Consider the following 21,241-nt stretch of genomic DNA (forward strand, 5'->3'; position numbering starts at 1 on the left):
CAGTGTGGCAGGTTTAGTATGCCAGGGTTAGGGTTAGAGCGTGGCAGGGTTAGGGTTAGAGCGTGGCAGGGTTAGGGTTAGAACGTGGCAGGGTTAGGGTTAGAACGTGGCAGGGTTAGGGTTAGAGCGTGGCAGGTTTAGAGCGTGGCAGGTTTAGAGCGTGGCAGGATTAGGGTTAGAGCGTGGCAGGGTTAGGGTTAGAGCGTGGCAGGGTTAGGGTTAGAGCGTGGCAGGGTTAGGGTTAGAGCGTGGCAGGGTTAGGGTTAGAGCGTGGCAGGGTTAGGGTTAGAGCGTGGCAGGGTTAGAGCGTGGCAGGGTTAGAGCGTGGCAGGGTTAGAGCGTGGCAGGGTTAGAGCGTGGCAGGGTTAGAGCGTGGCAGGGTTAGAGCGTGGCAGAGTTAGGGTTAGAGCGTGGCAGGGTTAGGGTTAGAGCGTGGCAGGGTTAGGGTTAGAGCGTGGCAGGGTTAGGGTTAGAGCGTGGCAGGTTTAGAGCGTGGCAGGTTTAGAGCGTGGCAGGATTAGAGCGTGGCAGGATTAGAGCGTGGCAGGATTAGAGCGTGGCAGGATTAGAGCGTGGCAGGGTTAGGGTTAGAGCGTGGCAGGGTTAGAGCGTGGCAGGGTTAGAGCGTGGCAGGGTTAGAGCGTGGCAGGGTTAGGGTTACAGCGTGGCAGGGTTAGGGTTACAGCGTGGCAGGGTTAGGGTTACAGCGTGGCAGGGTTAGGGTTACAGCATGGCAGGTTTAGAGCGTGGCAGGATTAGGGTTAGCGCGTGACAGGATTAGGTTAGAGCGTAGCGGGATTAGGGTTAGAGCGTAGCGGGATTAGGGTTAGAGCGTAGCGGGATTAGGGTTAGAGCGTGTCAGGATTAGGGTTAGAGCGTGTCAGGATTAGGGTTAGAGCGTGGCAGGATTAGGGTTAGAGCGTGGCAGGATTAGGGTTAGAGCGTGGCAGGTGTGATGAAATGAGGGTCCCTTAACCCACAGCCATGCGGTACCTCGTTTTTCACAGGGATGAGTCATAGAACTTTTACCCCATGTCCCTATCCCTGACCTTAAAATGTTAGAAGGGTTAATATTTTGTATGGTTAAGCTGTGCCTTATATAATTGGATTATGTAAATTACTGGTTATAGTGTTAGATATGGAATAGTTTTTGTTTTTATTTTGCATTCAATGTTATATGCACAAGGTAAAGGCCATTGTTTTTATACACTATACCGGGAAAGAAAGCTCTGCAGCAGCCATAGTTATGGTATCACTAATATGCTGGGTAAGATGCTCACAGTTATGGTATCACTAATATGCTGGGTAAAATGCTTACAGTTATGGTATCACTAATATGCTGGGTAAGATGCTCACAGTTATGGTATCACTAATATGCTGGGTAAGATGCTCACAGTTATGGTATCACTAGTATGCTGGGTAAGATGCTCACAGTTATGGTATCACTAATATGCTGGGTAAGATGCTCACAGTTATGGTATCACTAATATGCTGGGTAAGATGCTCACAGTTATGGTATCACTAATATGCTGGGTAAGATGCTCACAGTTATGGTATCACTAATATGCTGGGTAAGATGCTCACAGTTATGGTATCACTAATATGCTGGGTAAGATGCTCACAGTTATGGTATCACTAATATGCTGGGTAAGATGCTCACAGTTATGGTATCACTAATATGCTGGGTAAGATGCTCACAGTTATGGTATCACTAATATGCTGGGTAAGATGCTCACAGTTATGGTATCACTAATATGCTGGGTAAGATGCTCACAGTTATGGTATCACTAATATGCTGGGTAAAATGCTCACAGTTATGGTATCACTAATATGCTGGGTAAGATGCTCACAGTTATGGTATCACTAATATGCTGGGTAAGATGCTCACAGTTATGGTATCACTAGTATGCTGGGTAAGATGCTCACAGTTCTGGTCATCCAGATTCAGCCTTTCAGTAACCAATATCATGTCCAGGGAACATTGTCTTCTGCTGCCAGCCTATGTGAAGAACGGTCCTTTAGAACACTATACAGGGATGAGTAAATGAGCAGACTGACCCACCTGTGTTACTTGCTAAGCAGTGATCCTCCCTGTGTAAGATAAACCTCCTGTCACTGTTTGGTGTTATGTGATTGTAATCCCTCCCAGGTAAATAATGAGAGTAATGGTTTTACAATTACATAACACCAAACAGTGGCAGGAGGTTTATCTTACACTCTTATTTTCTTCTTCAGGGTCCATAGGGATCCACAGGGATACCATGGTGATGTCCTAAAGCAGTTCCCCTAAGGCTGGGTAACGCTCCTGAACAGAAAGGAGAACTCGTCGTCCAAAGGAAGCATCCTGAGAAGCAAAAGTATCACGGGCGTAGAACCTAAGAAAAGTGTGGACAGAAGACCACGTGGCTGCCTTGCACAATTGTTCAGCAGAGTCACCGCGACTAAATGCCCATGATGGCCCCACAGACCGAGCTGAATGGGCTGTTGCCATGTTTGGGATAGGTAGATCAGCCTGAGTGTACACCTGATAGTTATACGTAACCATCGAGCCAGGGTCTGCTTATTAGCTGGCTATCCTCGTTTGTGAAAACCAAATAGCACAAAAAGAGGATCTGATTTTCTACCAGAGTTTGTACGTTCCACATAGATACAGAGAGCACAAACTACATCCAGGGAGGCTTCACCTACAGAGAGGTCTGAAGACTGAAAAACTGGAACCACAATTTCTTCATTTCTTCAAGCTGCATCAACCGGCCAGGTACACTGACATCATGGCAGCAGAAGCGTCTGACGCCGGGGATCAGGCCCCGGTGATCTAGTGAGGGAGCGGATGGCCCCAGGCCCTCACTGCAGCGGCTTCCGGTGCATCTCCAGAGCCGGTAGCAAAGACTGCTGTGCTCGATTCCCTGTGAGGTATCGCCTTACCTGACATCTCCATGCGTCTGGTTGCAGTCCAAGCCACAGCATTGCTGCTAGCAAGCTCAGCCGTGACCCACCATAATCACTAGAGATGTTACTGGTGTTGCGGCCCGGCGGAGGTAGACGGAGTCGCAGTGCAGGCGTCTTAATTCAGATGCTCAGCACTGCTAACTCAAAAACATAGAAATAAAATAGAACATCAAATAAAAGCCTGGGACTGTCTGAGCAGTCCACTGTTACAAAGGTGCAACAGAGTCCTGCCACCCCAAACAAACAGCTGGATGCCCGTGGCCGGGGTATATGTGGAGGAGGACCTGAGGCATCCTGGGAGCTCAAAGCTTAACTGTTTGGTGCCTGGATCACCCCAACCATATTATCCGCATGGTATCCCTGTGGAACCTGAACAAAATAACATTATAGACTATGAGGTCAGTGATATTATGTAACCAGATGCAGACAGTGCAGCATAATCCCAGCAGGGGATATTCAAGAAGTGGAGGAAGAGGGGGTGTTGTGGGGGGGAGGAGAGGGAGGGGCTGCTCCTGTCACACCTGGGATGCTTTACAGGTGGAGCTCAGAGCTAGCAGAGAGAGATGGTTGGAGAGTGAGCTAATGATGATTCCTACCAGTGTCTGCCAAAAGCGGGGTGACAGTGGGACGGCTGTCTTGTTGGCAGTAGCAGGAGATCAGCAGTGCCTCTCCAGCCTTACAGCCACATTTGGAATGAGCCATTACTGGAATGGTTATCCTCAGTGCTCATGTAGGAAGTATCAGGTGTACCTATTGCTATATGTGACTGTGCTGGACTATGTCTGTACAGGTTGATTAGACTGTTATGCCTATTGGTTTTAAATAATTATTTGTTATTTTTACTTTGATATCTGCCTGGGTTGGGTCAGGGCAGGCAACCAGAAGAGACCTAAATCCTCAGCAGGGTCAGGTTTAAAGCATGGCAGGGTTAGAGCGCGGCCGGATTAGGGTTAGAGCACGGCCGGGTTAGGGTTAGAGCGCGGCCGGGTTAGGGTTAGAGCGCGGCCGGGTTAGGGTTAGAGCGCGGCCGGGTTAGGGTTAGAGCGCGGCCGGGTTAGAGCATGGCAAGATACAACATTACTAGAGAAGCTATAAAGAGCAGATCAGTTCTGTTCCATGAGGCACTGTGCCCGTACCAGTGCCCTGGGCTATAAAAGCATTTCAATGTTCTGCCATTTCATTCACTCTCACTTACCATATTGATGGATCAGAATAATGGCCACGTCAGACAGATCACCACCTGCTTAGCAAATGCTACAACAGATTTATAGATTTCAGAGATATTTGTGTAATGCCCACGATTTACATACCGTGCGGGATCCATATAGCAGAGCGCCACTTCTCCGAGTAATAGAGTAGGACAATCCCATTCTATTCCAGCTCTGCCCAATGCAGATTGTAAATGAGGAATGTCACTTAGATCCGAGCCAATGAGTTTATAATTTTCTGAGAAAAGTACTGCAAGCCCTAGAAAACATTGAGACCCAGTTATAATAAAACAAATTAGAAACAATAACTATTTATCTCGGAGATTGATTTTATGTCTTACGCTGGGTACACTCTGTGCGATATATCGTTCATACAGCCAACAAACTATATATCATATATAGCACGGCAGATATAGTGTGTCGGCAGTGCAGCACGGCAGATATAGTGTGTCGGCAGTGCAGCACGGCAGATAGTGTGTCGGCAGTGCAGCACGGCAGATATAGTGTGTCGGCAGTAACCTCGGCCTATGTGACAGATTACTGTTACACTCTCACCCTATTACATTTGTGGCCCATATTGTGGGCATCTGCTGCTGCGTACACACGACCGACCCGTTCTGCTGCCTACAGGAACTGCCGACAATGACATGACAATGATGGGTGGGCATAGTTACAGTAAATGACCATGGCAGGACATATGGAGCAGCCATTTGGTAATTAGCACATCAGTCACTGGGCTGGCCAGGTGTGTACAGAAGAGACTGCATACGACGCAATCACTCCTATTTTACCTAAAATAACCAGATTGTAATTCAGCAGTAAAACAGTGTATCCTAATCCGGCCTCGCACTGAGATACGCATAAAAACTGTTCATACATAATCATTAAAATAAAAATTGGTGAATTACAAATTATATGATACACTTATCAACTAAATATGGTGTAATGACCAGTAAGATTAAAGCAACAATTTCCAACACCACAACAATACAAACATTTATATCTCTCCATATTTGAAATTAAATTAGTTTATCATGGGATTAAATGGTTAGAATCTCAGTAACAATCCTGCAAGCTCTCCATAATTATACTGATACATACTGTGGGGAGATTTTGATGAATTAACAACCCAAGTGTGGAAAGCCGTGCTGGGATCAAGTGTTTCATCCCAGCACAGCCAGGAGAGAGGTGTCCTCTGCGGGACACATCGGCGCCCGGCGCTGGGATGCCATTTCTGCTCCCAGTTCCAGGTAAGCAGACGCAGCGGGTACCTGGTGAAAGGACCGCCAGGTCCCTTCCACCAATGCCGGCGTTAAAGTGTCGGCGAGAGAAGCTTGGCTCTGGGCACAAGCTAAGCGGGCTCGGGTCCGGCGGGTGTTTGGCTCTGGCTGCGAGCCAAACACGGCTTGTGGTTCAGCAGCCAATAGGAGGCAGATGCGACAAGCGAAACGCAGCTTGCCGCGTCAAAGCACCGCCCACTCGTGGCGTCTTGTAATAGGCGCTGCTGAGTAGGAAGGATCAATTCGGTGGCGGCAGAGAGAAGACCTCCCAAAGAGAGGAGCATCACGGCAACAGTTCCGCTGGCCACAGAAGAGGCCAGAAGACGCTGTGATCAAGAGGGAAGATCGACGGTGCCTGGATGAAGAGAGGAAGAGGCGGCGCCGCTGGCCTGGACGGGTCAGCAGCAGAAGAAAGAAATTGAGGACCGGAGTAGTGCTGCAGTGGTGGGATGCAAAAGAGCTAACAAAGCCTCTCCAAACATACCAGTAGGCGGCCTTGGGCCACCTGTATTAATTAACACCTCCCTAGACCACCAGGGCTGTCAGGCACTAAGTCCATGGAACACAGACAGACATTAAGCCTGGGGGCATATATAGGCGGGCGCTAGGCCCGAGCACTGTAGGCAGGCATTATGCCCTATAGGAATTAATTGCCCCTATTAGGTGCAAGTGACCTGGGTATTAGACCCATGTCACGAATCAAGAAAGTAGACGGGCACTAGGCCTGTGGCCATCAGCCAGGCCTTAGTACACATACATGAGGGCACCAGGCCCAATTCATTAATCCCCACAGTTAGGCCTGAGCCCTGTATAAAGTGGCCCTGGGCATTAGGCCCAGGCCACTACCTGAGCCCACCTTTAGGCAGGCCCATAGGTCTGAGGCCACATTATGGAAAGGGACGCTGGTCATTAGGCCCAAGCCCCTTTGTGCTCTGCAGCAGGTAGCCCCTGTGTAAATGTGCAAGAGAGTTGTGAGTTGCTGTATGGCACTCACCCTCCAAATACCCCATGGAGAGCTGTCAGGCTCCCATCAAAAGGTAGTGTTTCCCCAGTAATGTAAAAGAGGAGCTGGCCAGCTCTTGATAGGCAGATAGCAAACATTTAAACTCTATTGGACTGGACCAGATCTGCACACCGCGAACATCTGAGAGCTCCAAGCTCTGCACATGGAACTCAAACGCTAATAGGACCATCCCACTACCGGTATTATATTTACCTATTGGACAGTCCTACTTCTAAAAGGGATATTGAATTTCAAATTCTATTCATCATTATTGAAACCAGAAGTATACATAGGAAGAGGCAATGTTCATGTGGACAATCACTAGGGTGAGGCATCTTGCTCATTTATTACATTTTAAAGATTGTATGCATATTTATTTTATTAAAGTGAATATATTTTTTATTATCTATATACAAACTGTGTACTCTATTTAGCATTATTATATTGTATGTTTGTTTATTTCTTAAGGGTCTGACTAACCCTATTTGCTAGTGGCTCCTTGGAAAATCAGACCATTTCAGCGCCTGTATACCACCTTATTGGTACCTTTAAGTCTACCATAACTCAGATTTTTTTCTTCTGAGTCCATAGGGATCCCATGGGGATGTCCTAAAGCAGTTCCCCTAGGGTGGGGGAAGCTCCTGAGCAGAAAGGAGAACTCGTCGCCCAAAGGAAGCATCCTGAGAAGCAAAAGTATCAAAGGCATAGAACCTAAGAATAGTGTTGACAGAAGACCATGTGACTGCCTTGCACAATTGCTCAGCAGAGGCACCATGACTAAATGCCCACGATGACCCTACAGGCCGAGTACAATGTACTGGCACAGTGTTTGGTACAGGGATTTCAAGCGGTGTGTACACCTGAGAGATAGTCATGCGTAACCATCTCGTCAAGAGTCTGCTTATTAGCTGGCCATCCTCGTTTGTGAAAGCAATACAATCCAAAATTAGCATCTGATTTTCTAACAGAGTTTGTACGCTCCACATAGATACAGAGAGCACAAACTACATCCAGGGAGGCTTCACCTACAGAGAGGTCTGAAGCCTGAAAAGCTGGAACAACAATTTCTTCATTCACATGAAAACGGGACACTACCTTAGGAAGGTAATCCTCCCTTGTGCGAAGAACCGCTTTATCCTGGTGAAAAAAAATCAAAAATGGGGAGCGACAAGACAGCGCTGCGAAATCAGAGACTCTACGAGCAGAAGAGATAACGAGAAGAAAAAGGGTCTTCTCTGTCCACCACTTCAGATCTACAGAGTCTAGAGGTTAAAATGGGGGAGCTTGTAGAATTAAGAATCAAAGACAAATCCCTTGGTGCTATCGGTGGAACAAAAGGAGGCTGAACTCGCAGAACTCCTTGGAAAACATTCTAACATCTGGTAATGAAGCAATCTTCCTCTGGAACCAGACTGACAGTGCACTCTCAAAATCGCCAGGCGGAGACCACTATCTAAACCCGCCTGAAGAAAAGACAGTACCCTGGAAATCCTGAACACCTTAGGAAAATATTTCCTACAGGAACACCATTGACCAAACCAACAATGCCAAACTCTGCAATAGATGCGGGCAGAGGCAGGATTCCGTGCCCAAAGCATTGTTTGAATTACAGAACTAGAAAAAGCTTTCACTCTTAGGATGGAAGATTCAAGAGCCACATCGTCAGACGAGGCAAGTCCGGATGCCGGCAGGGACCCTGCGTTAACAGATCCTGCCATAAAGCAAGACGATATGGATTGTCTATTGACAGATTTTGGAAGTTGGTGAACCAATAACATCTGGGCCACCAGTATTACCGTTCCACCTTCCTGCTAGAATTTCCTGAGAACTCTTGGGAGGAGGTAAATCGGAGGAAAGAGATATGTCAACTTGAAGTCCCATCTTACTGCCAGTGCATCTACGAAGGCTGCTGATGGATCTTTGGACCTGAACCCGTACCTGGGGACCTTGTGGTTGTGGCGTGACGCCATGAGAACTATCTCTGGTAGACCCCACTTGTTTACCAGGAGCTGGAACTCTCCCAGATGGAGAGACCACTCTCCGGCATGTATGTCCTGGCGACTTAGGAAGTCTGCTTCCCAATTGAGTATTCCCGGTATGAATATTGCCGAGATGGCCGGAAGATGACGTTCTGCTCAAACCAGAACCTTTGTCACCTCTGTCATGGGTACATAACTTATTGTGCTTCCTTGATGAGGTAGGCTACTGTAGTCGCGTTATCAGACTGGACCTGGACATGCTTTCCCTGGAGCAGTTCCTGTGCCATGACAAGTGCTTTGTATACTGGTCCTAGTTCCAGAATGTTAATTGGCAGATGACTTTCCTGATTTGTCCACCTTCCGAGAAAGGTTTGATGACCTGTAACAGCCCCTATCCGCGAAGACTGGCGTCCGTGGTTAGAAGCACCCAATTTGAACCTAGAATGGACACCCTTCATTTAGATGATCCTTTCTCAGTCACCACAGGAGGGAGTGAAGAACTTCTGGAGTGAGAAGGATCCTATGGGACCTTATTAGATAATACGGTCCATTCCACCTGGAGAGAATGAAATTTTGCAGAGGCCTGGAATGGAACTGAGTATATCCCACCATGTTGAAGGTGGATATCTTTGATCCCAGGACCTGCATTCGCTAAGAAAATGGATATTCTATGCTTGCATATTCGCAATGTTAGGGCCACAATCTTGTCCTCTGGCAGAAACACTCCCAGATGTACCATCTGCTGTGCTGGAGAAACTGATGATTTCTTCCAATTGATTATCCAGCTGTGCCTTTGTAAGCAAGCTATGGTCAGTTGAAGATGGTTCTCTAAAACCACTGGAGTCTGCGCCAATATCAAAAGGTCATCCAGATATGGCAGAATTCTGACTCCCTGATGCCTGAGATACCACTTCTCGGACCCAGGCATCTGTGTTTGATGCCAATAATCCGCAAACTGAAGAAGTTGGCCTCCCACCCTGGGATCTCCCAGGAGGAGGCCCACCCCATCAGGCTGAGTATTTGTCATCCAGTTTAGAAGCTAGACGTCTTGCCCGGCCAGACCTCTTAGTTTGTCGCCTTGTGGTTTTCCAAAAACTAGTCAGTTTAGAGGAAGACTGTTCCCTTGCTCATCCCCGAGGACGGAAGGATCAAAAAGAAACCTGCTTAGACATTGTAGCCATGGATGGCAGACTTGGTGATTTTGAAGCCACCAGAGTAGCTATTATTTTATCCAAAACAGCTCCAAAAAGTATATTTCCATAAAAAAGGTAAGACTTCTAGCACCTTCTTTGATCCTGTATTAGCTTTCCAGGATCTTAACCAAAGGACCCTGCGTGCCACTACTGATGCTCTAGAAGCTAAAGCTGCCCACCCACATAGCGATTTTTCATTCAATTGGGCCGGTTTTGACAAATCGTGACAACGAATCGGTTAAAATAAGTCCAAATCGTGAGTTTATACTCATGAGCACGATGCCGATGCACGTCCCTGCTCGTTGTACCTCACATCCTCTGATCTGCCATGCTGTAGGGCAGATTAGCCAACCTGGAACGCGATGGGAACCGATCGTGAGGGTTTTTTTTTTTTACTTACGACGAATCGTACGATTCATCGCACAACATGGATTTTGATTGACAGAACCCTGTACACGCCCCTCCACCATCTTGTGCAGCATTGTGTATGGAGGAAGAAAGAAGCACAGTCCGGAGCCCGCACACTGAAGTGTTTTTCTTGTGGAAGTATGGTGAGTATTTGTACTGTATAAATGCAACCACACTGACCACCAATGTGTACCACCCCAAGTAATAAATGCATGACCCAGCCACTGCCCGCCGTAATGAGGCGGGCGGTGGCTGGGTCATGCATTAAGCTCCCACTACCCACCAATGTGTGCCCCCCCAAGTAATAAATGCATGACCCAGCCACTGCCCGCCGTAATGAGGCGGGCGGTAGCTGGGTCATGCATTAAGCTCCCACTACCCACCAATGTGTACCCCCCACCTAACCAACTGGCCACCAATGTCATGGGCCCACCTAATAATTAATTAGAAAACAAACTTTTTGAAAAATGAATAAACAAATATATTTAAACAAGATAAATACATTACAGGAAGATTATTCATATTGAAATAACATAACATATTTGTCAAAACATGTTTAAAAATAAATACAATACAGATAAAATAAAGAGAGTATTAAAATAAAAAGTATTAAAACTTAAAAAAAAAAAAACACGTGTTTACTGTAACCAAAAAAACACCATACATTACATTTAAAAACACACATCATTCCTGCAAAACAGGGGTCTTCAAACTTTGGTCCTCCAGCTGTTGTGGAACTATACATCCCAGCATGCCCTGCCAAGGTTTGGAATTATCAGCATGCTAAAACTGTGGCGGGCATCCTGGGATCTGTAGTTCCACAACAGCTGGAGGACCAAAGGTGGAATACCCATGCTGCAAAACAAAGAAAATCATTAAAATACCACAAAATAAACACATGACATTCCAGTAAAAGAAAACAGGATTACAATACCATACCAAATATTAAAAACTTGTAAAAAAAAAATATAAACATTAAAAATTTTAACCAGAACAACATTAAATATAACAAAACTATATACACAAATATTTATATGTCCTTTTTTTTCCCTCTTCATAGATATGTCCATGGATAGTGAACGTGAGTTCGTTAGAGGATTCATCGAAATCCTGCACTCTAAAGAGTGTCTGTGGAGGATAAGCTCTCGCAAATACCACAACAAGTCGCACAAGTTGGCCGCATTACAGCTGCTCTTGGAGTATACGAAATGGTTCATTATCGATACTGACCTGAGAACTGTCCGGCACAAAATTCAAAACCTCGGGACGTTGTACATTAAAGAGAAAAAAAAGGTGGATGACTCCAAAAACTCAGGAGCAGGCACAGATGATATATATGAGCCCACGCTCTGGTACTACCATATGATGTCCTTCATCAGTGATCAAGAGCCACTAAGGGAATCTATTGTGTTGATGGCTGAGCGAGAGGAAGAAGAGGAGGTTGCAGAAGTGCCTGGACCGTCTGCTGAAGTCTTGGTAAGTAGTGACACAGTTAATACACCAAAATCCTTAATGTTTTTGTTGTTCAATCCCAAATGTCCAATATAGTCTGAAAGTTCACAGACATTCCTGCTGCCATGGCACCGCACCTGGGGCCTGATTCAGAGCCGGACGCAATTAGCACTCGCTCGTCCTGAAAATAGGGGTGGCTATTCAAATGATCCGTTCGCTGTTTGCAGTCTGTTCACGCCTCTAGGTCTGAACGAGCGTACAAAACTTGCGGTCGTTTTTTGGGAAACTACGCCCCCAGGCCACTCGCATCCTACGTCATGTCCGCTATTTATTAGATTAATCGAGTACATCGAACAGGGTATGAACTGCTCGCTATTCTTGTGGTTGGTTTTTGCTACCACAATTTTGCGAGCAGTTCTGGCTTAAAAAAATCCCAGTGACGTGGTCAATGACGCGGCTGTTTTAAATATGCACACCCATAAAACGCCCGTTTTGACCTTTAAGCACGCCTGCGATCGGATCTCCACTCCCCATTTTCAAGCATCTTCCCCTGTTACCACCCACATACGCCTCATTCTGTCACTCAAATTAGCAGGCATATGCTATTTTGCGAGCACATGAATTTCGGCCGCACTGACTGGTTCGCGCATGCGTATAACGATCCGTACGCATGCGCAGTTGGGCAAACATCGCTCGGAGCGAACGAGCTGCCACTTACGAGTGGCTCTGAATCAGGCCCCTGGTCCGTTGAAATAGGCCATGTACTCCTCCCTCACTTCTTTGGGATGTGCGGTCGATGTTGTAGAAATTGGTGGTGCAGACAGATGTAAACTGGGCAATGTCCTCCGGAGGTCCTACACCTTCTGGTCTAGCTGGGACTGGTCCTCGTTGGGTAGATTTTCTTCGCAGATAGTTATGCAGCACACAGCACGCCACCACGACCCAGTCTATCTTCTCCACACGTAGGTTGATGGTGGTGTTGAAAATGCGGAAGCAGTTGCTCATTATTCCAAATGCATTTTGCACAATGCAACGTGCCCAGGATAGACAGTAGTTGTAGATCCTCTTCTTTCTGGTCAGGCCCCTCTGTGCAAATGGCTTCATCACATGTTCATGTAATGCAAAAGCCTTGTCAGCAACGAAAACGTAATTTAGGCCGTGCTTTGTCTCATCCAGTGATGGCAAGTTGAGGGCTTTGTTGGTGAGTCTCTGGTAGAAAGTTGTTTGTTTGTAGGAACCACCATCCGAAGCACGGCCATTCTTGCCGACATCCACAAACAAAAATTCGTAGTTGGCATTCACCACTGCCATGAGAACGATGCTGAAGAATCCTTTGTAGTTGTATGATCCGGTTTTGGCAGGTGGGTTGATGCGGATGTGTTTCCCATGGATGACTCCTCCACAGTTAGGGAAATTCCAATGTTGTTCAAAGTCTTCAGCGATCTTCTTCCACTCCTCCACGGTGTTAGGAAACTGTAAAAATAGTAAAAAAAAAGGGGTTAAAACATGACTATAATATTTGTTTTTTCTTTGTGTCCCATATAGACTCCAACCCAAGACCCTGATTTGGGATCCACACCGGACCTCAGTCTGATTGGGGAAAGTGATGTGAAGAATTCCACACAACTGGCAACACCCATTGCACCTGGACCCTCATCCTCTTCCCAACAACCCCAAAAAAAATTAAAAAAAAAGGGGAGAAAGGAGAACCATAAGGAACGGGAGGACATATTTCTCACGAATGCAGAACGCCTGCTTCAAAAACCTCCTGATGCAATCGATGACTTTACGGCACATGTAAACAGCACTATGAGGATTATGGATGAAGATACAAAAAAAAATTTCCTCAGGCTAAATTATGACCTATTGAGTAGGTGTATGAGCAAAAACATACACAACTCAACGTATATAGCTGGCCCAATGCTATATTCCCCTGCCCCAAACACCTATGTCAGGCCCCCCCAGCCCAGTTAGAGATTACACCCCCACCCAGCACCCCAAGCACTGCCGTGTTTAATGCTCTGCTGGATGCAGCAGATGAATCGGCCGTTATACAGATATCTAATTTTTTTTTTGTTCTTGCTTTTACTAATCACCAAATTTTATGACTCCCAATAGGTGCTGGCTGCATGGGATAGGGTGGTGATGACGCTGTTTGGACAAGGTCACTACACACATGGCACAAGTACACATTGCTGGAAACGTGTGTATTGGCCTGTTCAAACTGGTGTCTGACTCACTTTATCACATACAGCCGGCTACCTATTGGGATTCATAAAATTTGGTGATAATGCTTTTTTTTTAAAATTTTATTGCAATCTAAATTGCCTACAGTTTAGTGCACACTTTGGCTGCAGCCTATTATTTGCTGCCTAAAAATAAAATAAAAAAAGCTGTATACCAAAAAAAAATAAATTTGTGAGGACATATAGGGGTATTCAATATGGGAGCAAAAACTCAGCTGTTATTATCGCAGGTTTTAGTTTTACACCATATTCAATTTCAAAGACTTTTCGCAGGTTCCAAAAGTCTTTGAAAAAAAACGGGGATAACTTTTCACCACTGACTAGGTGGCGAAAAAGTGCAGAATTGGGGTTTAGGGGTGCAGGCTTAAAAAAATATAGCCTGCACCCCTGGGAATGACATTTTAAGAATAAATGTGTCAAAAAAAATAAAAAAATAGGGACACCCCAAAAAATTAATTGAAAAATTGGGGTGGAAAAAAAAAATGGGAAAAATTCGTTTAACAATAGGGAAATAGGTTCAGGGCTATTCTGCAAGTATGCGGCAGGTGTATTCTAGAATAGATTATTAGCGGCAGGTGTATTCTAGAATAGGCTATTAGCGGCAGGTGTATTCTAGAATAGATTATTAGCGGCAGGTGTATTCTAGAATAGATTATTAGCGGCAGGTGTATTCTAGAATAGATTATTAGCGGCAGGTGTATTCTAGAATAGATTATTAGCGGCAGGTGTATTCTAGAATAGGCTATTAGCGGCAGGTGTATTCTAGAATAGGCTATTAGCGGCAGGTGTATTCTAGAATAGATTATTAGCGGCAGGTGTATTCTAGAATAGATTATTAGCGGCAGGTGTATTCTAGAATAGGCTATTAGCGGCAGGTGTATTCTAGAATAGGCTATTAGCGGCAGGTGTATTCTAGAATAGATTATTAGCGGCAGGTGTATTCTAGAATAGATTATTAGCGGCAGGTGTATTCTAGAATAGGCTATTAGCGGCAGGTGTATTCTAGAATAGATTATTAGCGGCAGGTGTATTCTAGAATAGGCTATTAGCGGCAGGTGTATTCTAGAATAGGTTATTAGCGGCAGGTGTATTCTAGAATAGGCTATTAGCGGCAGGTGTATTCTAGAATAGGCTATTAGCGGCAGGTGTATTCTAGAATAGGCTATTAGCGGCAGGTGTATTCTAGAATAGATTATTAGCGGCAGGTGTATTCTAGAATAGATTATTAGCGGCAGGTGTATTCTAGAATAGATTATTAGCGGCAGGTGTATTCTAGAATAGGCTATTAGCGGCAGGTGTATTCTAGAATAGGCTATTAGCGGCAGGTGTATTCTAGAATAGATTATTAGCGGCAGGTGTGTTCTAGAATAGATTATTAGCGGCAGGTGTATTCTAGAATAGATTATTAGCGGCAGGTGTATTCTAGAATAGATTATTAGCGGCAGGTATATTCTAGAATAGTCTATTAGCGGCAGGTGTATTCTAGAATAGATTATTAGCGGCAGGTGTATTCTAGAATAGATTTATAGCGGCAGGTGTATTCTAGAATAGATTTATAGCGGCAGGTGTATTCTAGAATAGATTTATAGCGGCAGGTGTATTCTAGAATAGATTATTAGCGGCAGGTGTATTCTAGAATAGATTATTAGCGGCAGGTGTATTCTAGAATAGATTTATAGCGGCAGGTGTATTCTAGAATAGATTTATAGCGGCAGGTGTATTCTAGAATAGATTTATAGCGGCAGGTGTATTCTAGAATAGATTATTAGCGGCAGGTGTATTCTAGAATAGATTATTAGCGGCAGGTGTATTCTAGAATAGATTATTAGCGGCAGGTGTATTCTAGAATAGATTTATAGCGGCAGATGTATTCTAGAATAGATTTATAGCGGCAGGTGTATTCTAGAATAGATTATTAGCGGCAGGTGTATTCTAGAATAGATTATTAGCGGCAGGTGTATTCTAGAATAGATTATTAGCGGCAGGTGTATTCTAGAATAGATTATTAGCGGCAGGTGTATTCTAGAATAGATTATTAGCGGCAGGTGTATTCTAGAATAGATTATTAGCGGCAGGTGTATTCTAGAATAGATTATTAGCGGCAGGTGTATTCTAGAATAGATTATTAGCGGCAGGTGTATTCTAGAATAGATTATTAGCGGCAGGTGTATTCTAGAATAGATTATTAGCGGCAGGTGTATTCTAGAATATATTATTAGCAGCAGGTGTATTCTAGAATAGATTATTAGCGGCAGGTGCACAGTTGCAGAATTTAAAAAAAATAACTTTAGGGACATAAAAATAAGCTAGTGCTCTTCTGCATCACTTCTTCAATGTCGGGAAAAAAGCACCTGGCACAGCTATTTAAATCCCCGACTTTCATTTGAAGGCTAAAACGGGGGGTACCCATAGTGATCCCCCATGTTTTTACAGCTTTAGGGGGGTCCTACAATTTTTTCCAGGAAAATTGCGTAGTTTATTGCAAATTCCACTTCGCCAGGTCCCGTTTTCGTAGATTTTATTTTGAATACGGGGATAAAGCGGGCGCGCGCCCGATATTTTATCCCAGAAAAATCTCCGATGTGGAGCGAAAAGTCCAGCACGTACTTTTCGCTCCCATATTGAATACCTCTCATAGTGTGCAAGTGGTTTTTTGCCACAGTGGCTGTGTATGGTTCGAATGTTTAAAAAAACATTACTACTATGTAGTGTTGTTTAAACAAAATGGCTGCTATACAGGACTGTTTTCTGCCTTATTGGCACAGTTAAAAACTCAAATTAAAACACTATTTGAGAAAAACATATTTTTTTTTTTCTTTAAACAAGGAACCAATGTGTGGTGTTTTTTTCTTACCTTGCAATACTGTTACTGCAGCACATTAACGATGGCCTTGCAGGTCTCCGGAATGATGACGCCCAAGCACTGAGGTGAGATGAGGGCCCCAAACTTCAGGTCTTCATGTGACCTTCCTGTAGCCAGATACCTCAGGGTAGCCACCAGTCTGTCTTCAGCAGGGATTGCCCTCCGCCACCTTATGTCCTGTCTCTGGATGTGGGGGGTCACCAGATGCAGCAATTCCTGAAAGGTGGCATCATCCATGCGCAGGTAGTTACGATAGTCGTCCGGGTTGTTCTCCTTGATCTCCATCAGCAGGGACATGAGAGCGGGTATCCCTTTGTAGAAGACACTCCTTAGTCCAGCATGCTCTCCTCCTTCTTTGCTGGGCCCTCTTCCTAATCTCCCGGACCCCAGCTTCAGCGACCAACACTCTATACGGATAGGGACGCATCAGTACAGAATTCAGGAACAGGATAGAATGCAGGTAGGTAGCACACACTTGCAGGTAGAATAAACTTTGTATAAGGCAAGCCAAATACAAAGAGCACAATAGCAATGTACAGGATTCAGCAGGAATACACCTAGCCTCATCTAGTAGCAGCAGGAATACACCTAGCCTCATCTAGTAGCAGCAGGAATACACCTAGCCTCATCTAGTAGCAGACCACAGTAGCAATGTACAGGATTCAGCAGGAATACACCTAGCCTCATCTAGTAGCAGCAGGAATACACCTAGCCTCATCTAGTAGCAGCAGGAATACACCTAGCCTCATCTAGTAGCAGCAGGAATACACCTAGCCTCATCTAGTAGCAGCAGGAATACACCTAGCCTCATCTAGTAGCAGCAGGAATACACCTAGCCTCATCTAGTAGCAGCAGGAATACACCTAGCCTCATCTAGTAGCAGCAGGAATACACCTAGCCTCATCTAGTAGCAGCAGGAATACACCTAGCCTCATCTAGTAGCAGCAGGAATACACCTAGCCTCATCTAGTAGCAGCAGGAATACACCTAGCCTCATCTAGTAGCAGCAGGAATACACCTAGCCTCATCTAGTAGCAGCAGGAATACACCTAGCCTCATCTAGTAGCAGAGCACAGTACAATGTACAGGATTCAGCAGGAATACACCTAGCCTCATCTAGTAGCAGAGCAGAATGTACACAGAGTTTAGGGTGCCTGTTTTATACTCCCTAGATAGCCCCTCCCATTGTTATGACTATTTCAATTTCCCACCAATAGTCAAGAGCCTGTTTTTTTGTTGTTTTTTTTTAACTCACAATTTGTTATGGCCAATCTCACGATGGGTACGATCCGATAGATCGTAAAACAGATTGGGTGATTTTTTGGCAAAATCGTGATCACGACGGCAAGGGAGCTCCCATGAAAGTTCATGAGGAAATTGGGCAAGAAATCGGATTGTGAGCACATCGGTATGTGTGTGGGCACCTTAAGATTCCAGCATCTACTGCACCACCTCCAGGATAGGAAGCGGTTTACTGTATGTGGTAGATATACATCATCTGTTCTCTGGTAGCATTTGGTAGAGAGTCTTCCAATGCCCCCTTCCATTCTTCAACAGTTTTGACTACCCAGGCTCCAGCCATAGCTGGACGAGTAACAGCTCCAGATGATGAAAATATTCCCTTAAAACAGGCTTCAATTTTTCTCTGTGTGGAATCCTTCAGGGAAGATGCCGACAGAATAGGCAATGTAGCATTTCTGATTAAATGCGTTACATGAGCATTCACAGTAGGAGGTAGCTCTCACTTTCAGTAAATACAGAAGCAGGAAAAGGGTACAACGATGTTATTCTTTTATTCACATAAAATAGTTTGTCCGGGTTATCCCATGCCATATCCATAAGCTCGGTGAGCTGTCCAGATACAGAAAACTCTGTTTTGGACACCTTTCGGTGGTGACTAAACATTGGAGCCTTCTTACTATGAGCAGGTTCATCATCCTGAATATCTAGGATTGATTTAACTGCTCTCACCAAAGAAGGAACATCCACTGTAGACAAATAATCCTCCTCCCCCGAGGTAGACCCTGGAGAGGAACCCTGTGCATCATCCGATTCCTCTGATGATGCGTCTGAATCCATATGTTGGGCAAACTGATAAAAAGATAACTTGCGCCTTAGTAACTACCAGTCTGTTAAAAACCTTAGATGGGGCCATACTCTGACTAGAATGGCCATAAACATCCTTCCAGGAAGGATGCATAGGAGGTGCAAACATAGCATACTGTGTACACCCCATCCAAGGAGGCATCATAGGAGCAGCCATATGGATCCACAACCTGCTTCATTACCTGGGACAAAAAAAAAAAAAAGAGAGACCCAAAATGGTTCTTGTCCAGATACAGGTAAAGCGGACTGGTAAGGTGGCTCTTTAAATTAGACAACACACAAACCATCCGTTACATCCTGCGTGGACACACAGGTCATACATGACTTACATGGAACCAGCACAGACGGCCCCTCCTCCTGTTTCCCTTTATCTTTTTGACATGTTCAATAAAGGTAATAATCGCAATGTTATGTGACAGCCTTCACACAATCTTAATAAATGTCAAGTAGTCAGAGAAAAATGGTGATAGTTATAATTGAGAGACAGAAATAAAACTCAAACAGCAGCTAGAAAACAGTCACATACAATGCATATGTAATATAATTACAGTCACATACAACGCATATGTAATATAATTACAGTCACATACAACGCATATGTAATATAATTACAGTCACATACAATGCATATGTAATATAATTACAGTCACATACAATGCATATGTAATATAATTACTGTCACGTACAATGCATATGTAATATAATTAGTCACATACAATGCATATGTAATATAATTACAGTCACATACACTGCATATGTAATATAATTACAGTCATATACACTGCATATGTAATATAATTACAGTCACATACAATGCATATGTAATATAATTACAGTCACATACAACGCATATGTAATATAATTACAGTCACATACAATGCATATGTATTATAATTACAGTCACGTACAATGCATATGTAATATAATTACTGTCACGTACAATGCATATGTAATATAATTAGTCACATACAATGCATATGTAATATAATTACAGTCACATACAATGCATATGTAATATAATTACAATCGACTGTAGATCAACTACACAAACACAAAGGAATGGTAGGATATAGAGCACTATAAGCCTTAACCAAGCTCTCTGGGGCTTGCGATGAACGAGACCACAAGGGTCTCGTCACAAGCCCGATGGTCTTAACATCCGGAGCTGCCTTCAGTGACCTCTTTTAAAAGCTTACAATTTCCCATGGTCCTTGTGACCACTCAGGGGAGTTGCACCGGTCCCTGATTGGGGTGGGTCTCTTATCTCCTACCTCCACCAGATATTACTTCCCTGACTAACACCTGCTGGGTTTGCTCCATGTTGTCTGCCAGACTCCAGTGAGGCACAAAAGGCAGGCAAATGGAAGGAGGTGTACGTCCGAAGTGACCCCTGTGGAGGTGGAAATTAACTCATGAGGTCTTTTGTTCTGTGAGGTGTTACATTGCTCTACTGGTTATGAATAAAACAGACATATGGACAAGGCTAAACATAAGGTCTTTTGTTCTGTACATACACTAGCAGACGGTTAGGGGAACACAAAGGGCTAAAAAAGTTCATTAATCGCTGCAGGGGCTGAGATGCTGCAAATACATTTTTAACACATATCTCATGTCCTTACATTCCTCCCTCACTTTTTAGGCCTTGTCCCAGGGCGGATTCGGAACCATTACTGACTGGGCGAGGCGGTGATGGGTTTTCCTGTGTTGCGTAGAACTGGGTCTGGTTCCTGCCGACAGGACAAGCCATCCGTGTTTCTGTGATCTCTTTACTTTTTTTGTGGGAAATAGAGAAGTTGTACAGTTGCAGGGCCAAACTCCATCTTAGCAAGCGTCCATTGTCTCCTGCGGTACGTTGTAGCAAACTAAGGTGGTTACGATCTGTGACCACCGAGAACTCGCGCCCATACACATATGGCTGCAGCTTCTTATGGGGACAAGACTATAGCCAGAAACTCCTCTTCAATAGTGGCGTAGGCTACCTCACGGTCAATAAGCTTCCACAAGAGAAAGACCACTGGGTGTTCACATCCATCTTCCCCTACTTGGCTCAACACAGCTCCTATTCCATAACCTGAGGCATCGGTTTGCACAATGAACCGCTTGCGAAAGTCGGGGGTTGCTAATACTGGGGACTGGGACAAAATTTCCTTAAGCTGGGAAAAAGCCCGTTCACACTCAGGGGTCCAGTCAATTTATCGGGTGTACTTTTTGGTCATCAGGTCAGTTAATGGCTTGGAAATGGTGCTGTACTGGGGCACAAACTTACGATAGTACCCTGCCGTCCCAAAGAATGCACGTACCTGTTTTTGGTTAGTGGGGTGAGGCCACATCAAGATGGCCTCAATTTTGGCTGGCTCTGGACGAATCTGGTCTCCACCAACCCTGTGCCCGAGATACAACGCCTCTGCCATCTCCATCTAACATTTGTCCGGTCTGATATTCAACCCTGCCTGGCTAATCCGGGCTAGCACCTGGGCAACATGCTGCATATGTTCCTCCCAGGTCTCACTAAAAATGGCTATGTCATCCAGGTATGCCTGGGTGAACTCCTGAC

At 44.8% G+C, this 21,241-nt stretch overlaps 1 protein-coding gene across 2 annotated transcripts in view; it reads right to left on the minus strand.

Moving 5' to 3' along the window:
• Positions 1-21,241, minus strand: part of LOC148474224 (tRNA wybutosine-synthesizing protein 4-like) — a 289,412-nt gene that overhangs the window by 129,687 nt on the left and 138,484 nt on the right. For both annotated transcript variants that reach the window (XR_015872909.1, XM_088458915.1), the window contains exon 6: positions 4,260-4,416. Coding sequence is in view for 1 of the 2 variants with exons in the window: in XM_088458915.1 (XP_088315041.1) it covers positions 4,260-4,416 (157 nt within the window). In the remaining variant the exon portion in view is untranslated. The remainder of the gene's footprint in view (positions 1-4,259; positions 4,417-21,241) is intronic.

This window comes from Taudactylus pleione, unplaced genomic scaffold (genome assembly GCF_031769625.1).
Source record: "Taudactylus pleione unplaced genomic scaffold, aTauple2 ptg000867l, whole genome shotgun sequence".
NCBI lineage: Eukaryota > Metazoa > Chordata > Amphibia > Anura > Myobatrachidae > Taudactylus > Taudactylus pleione.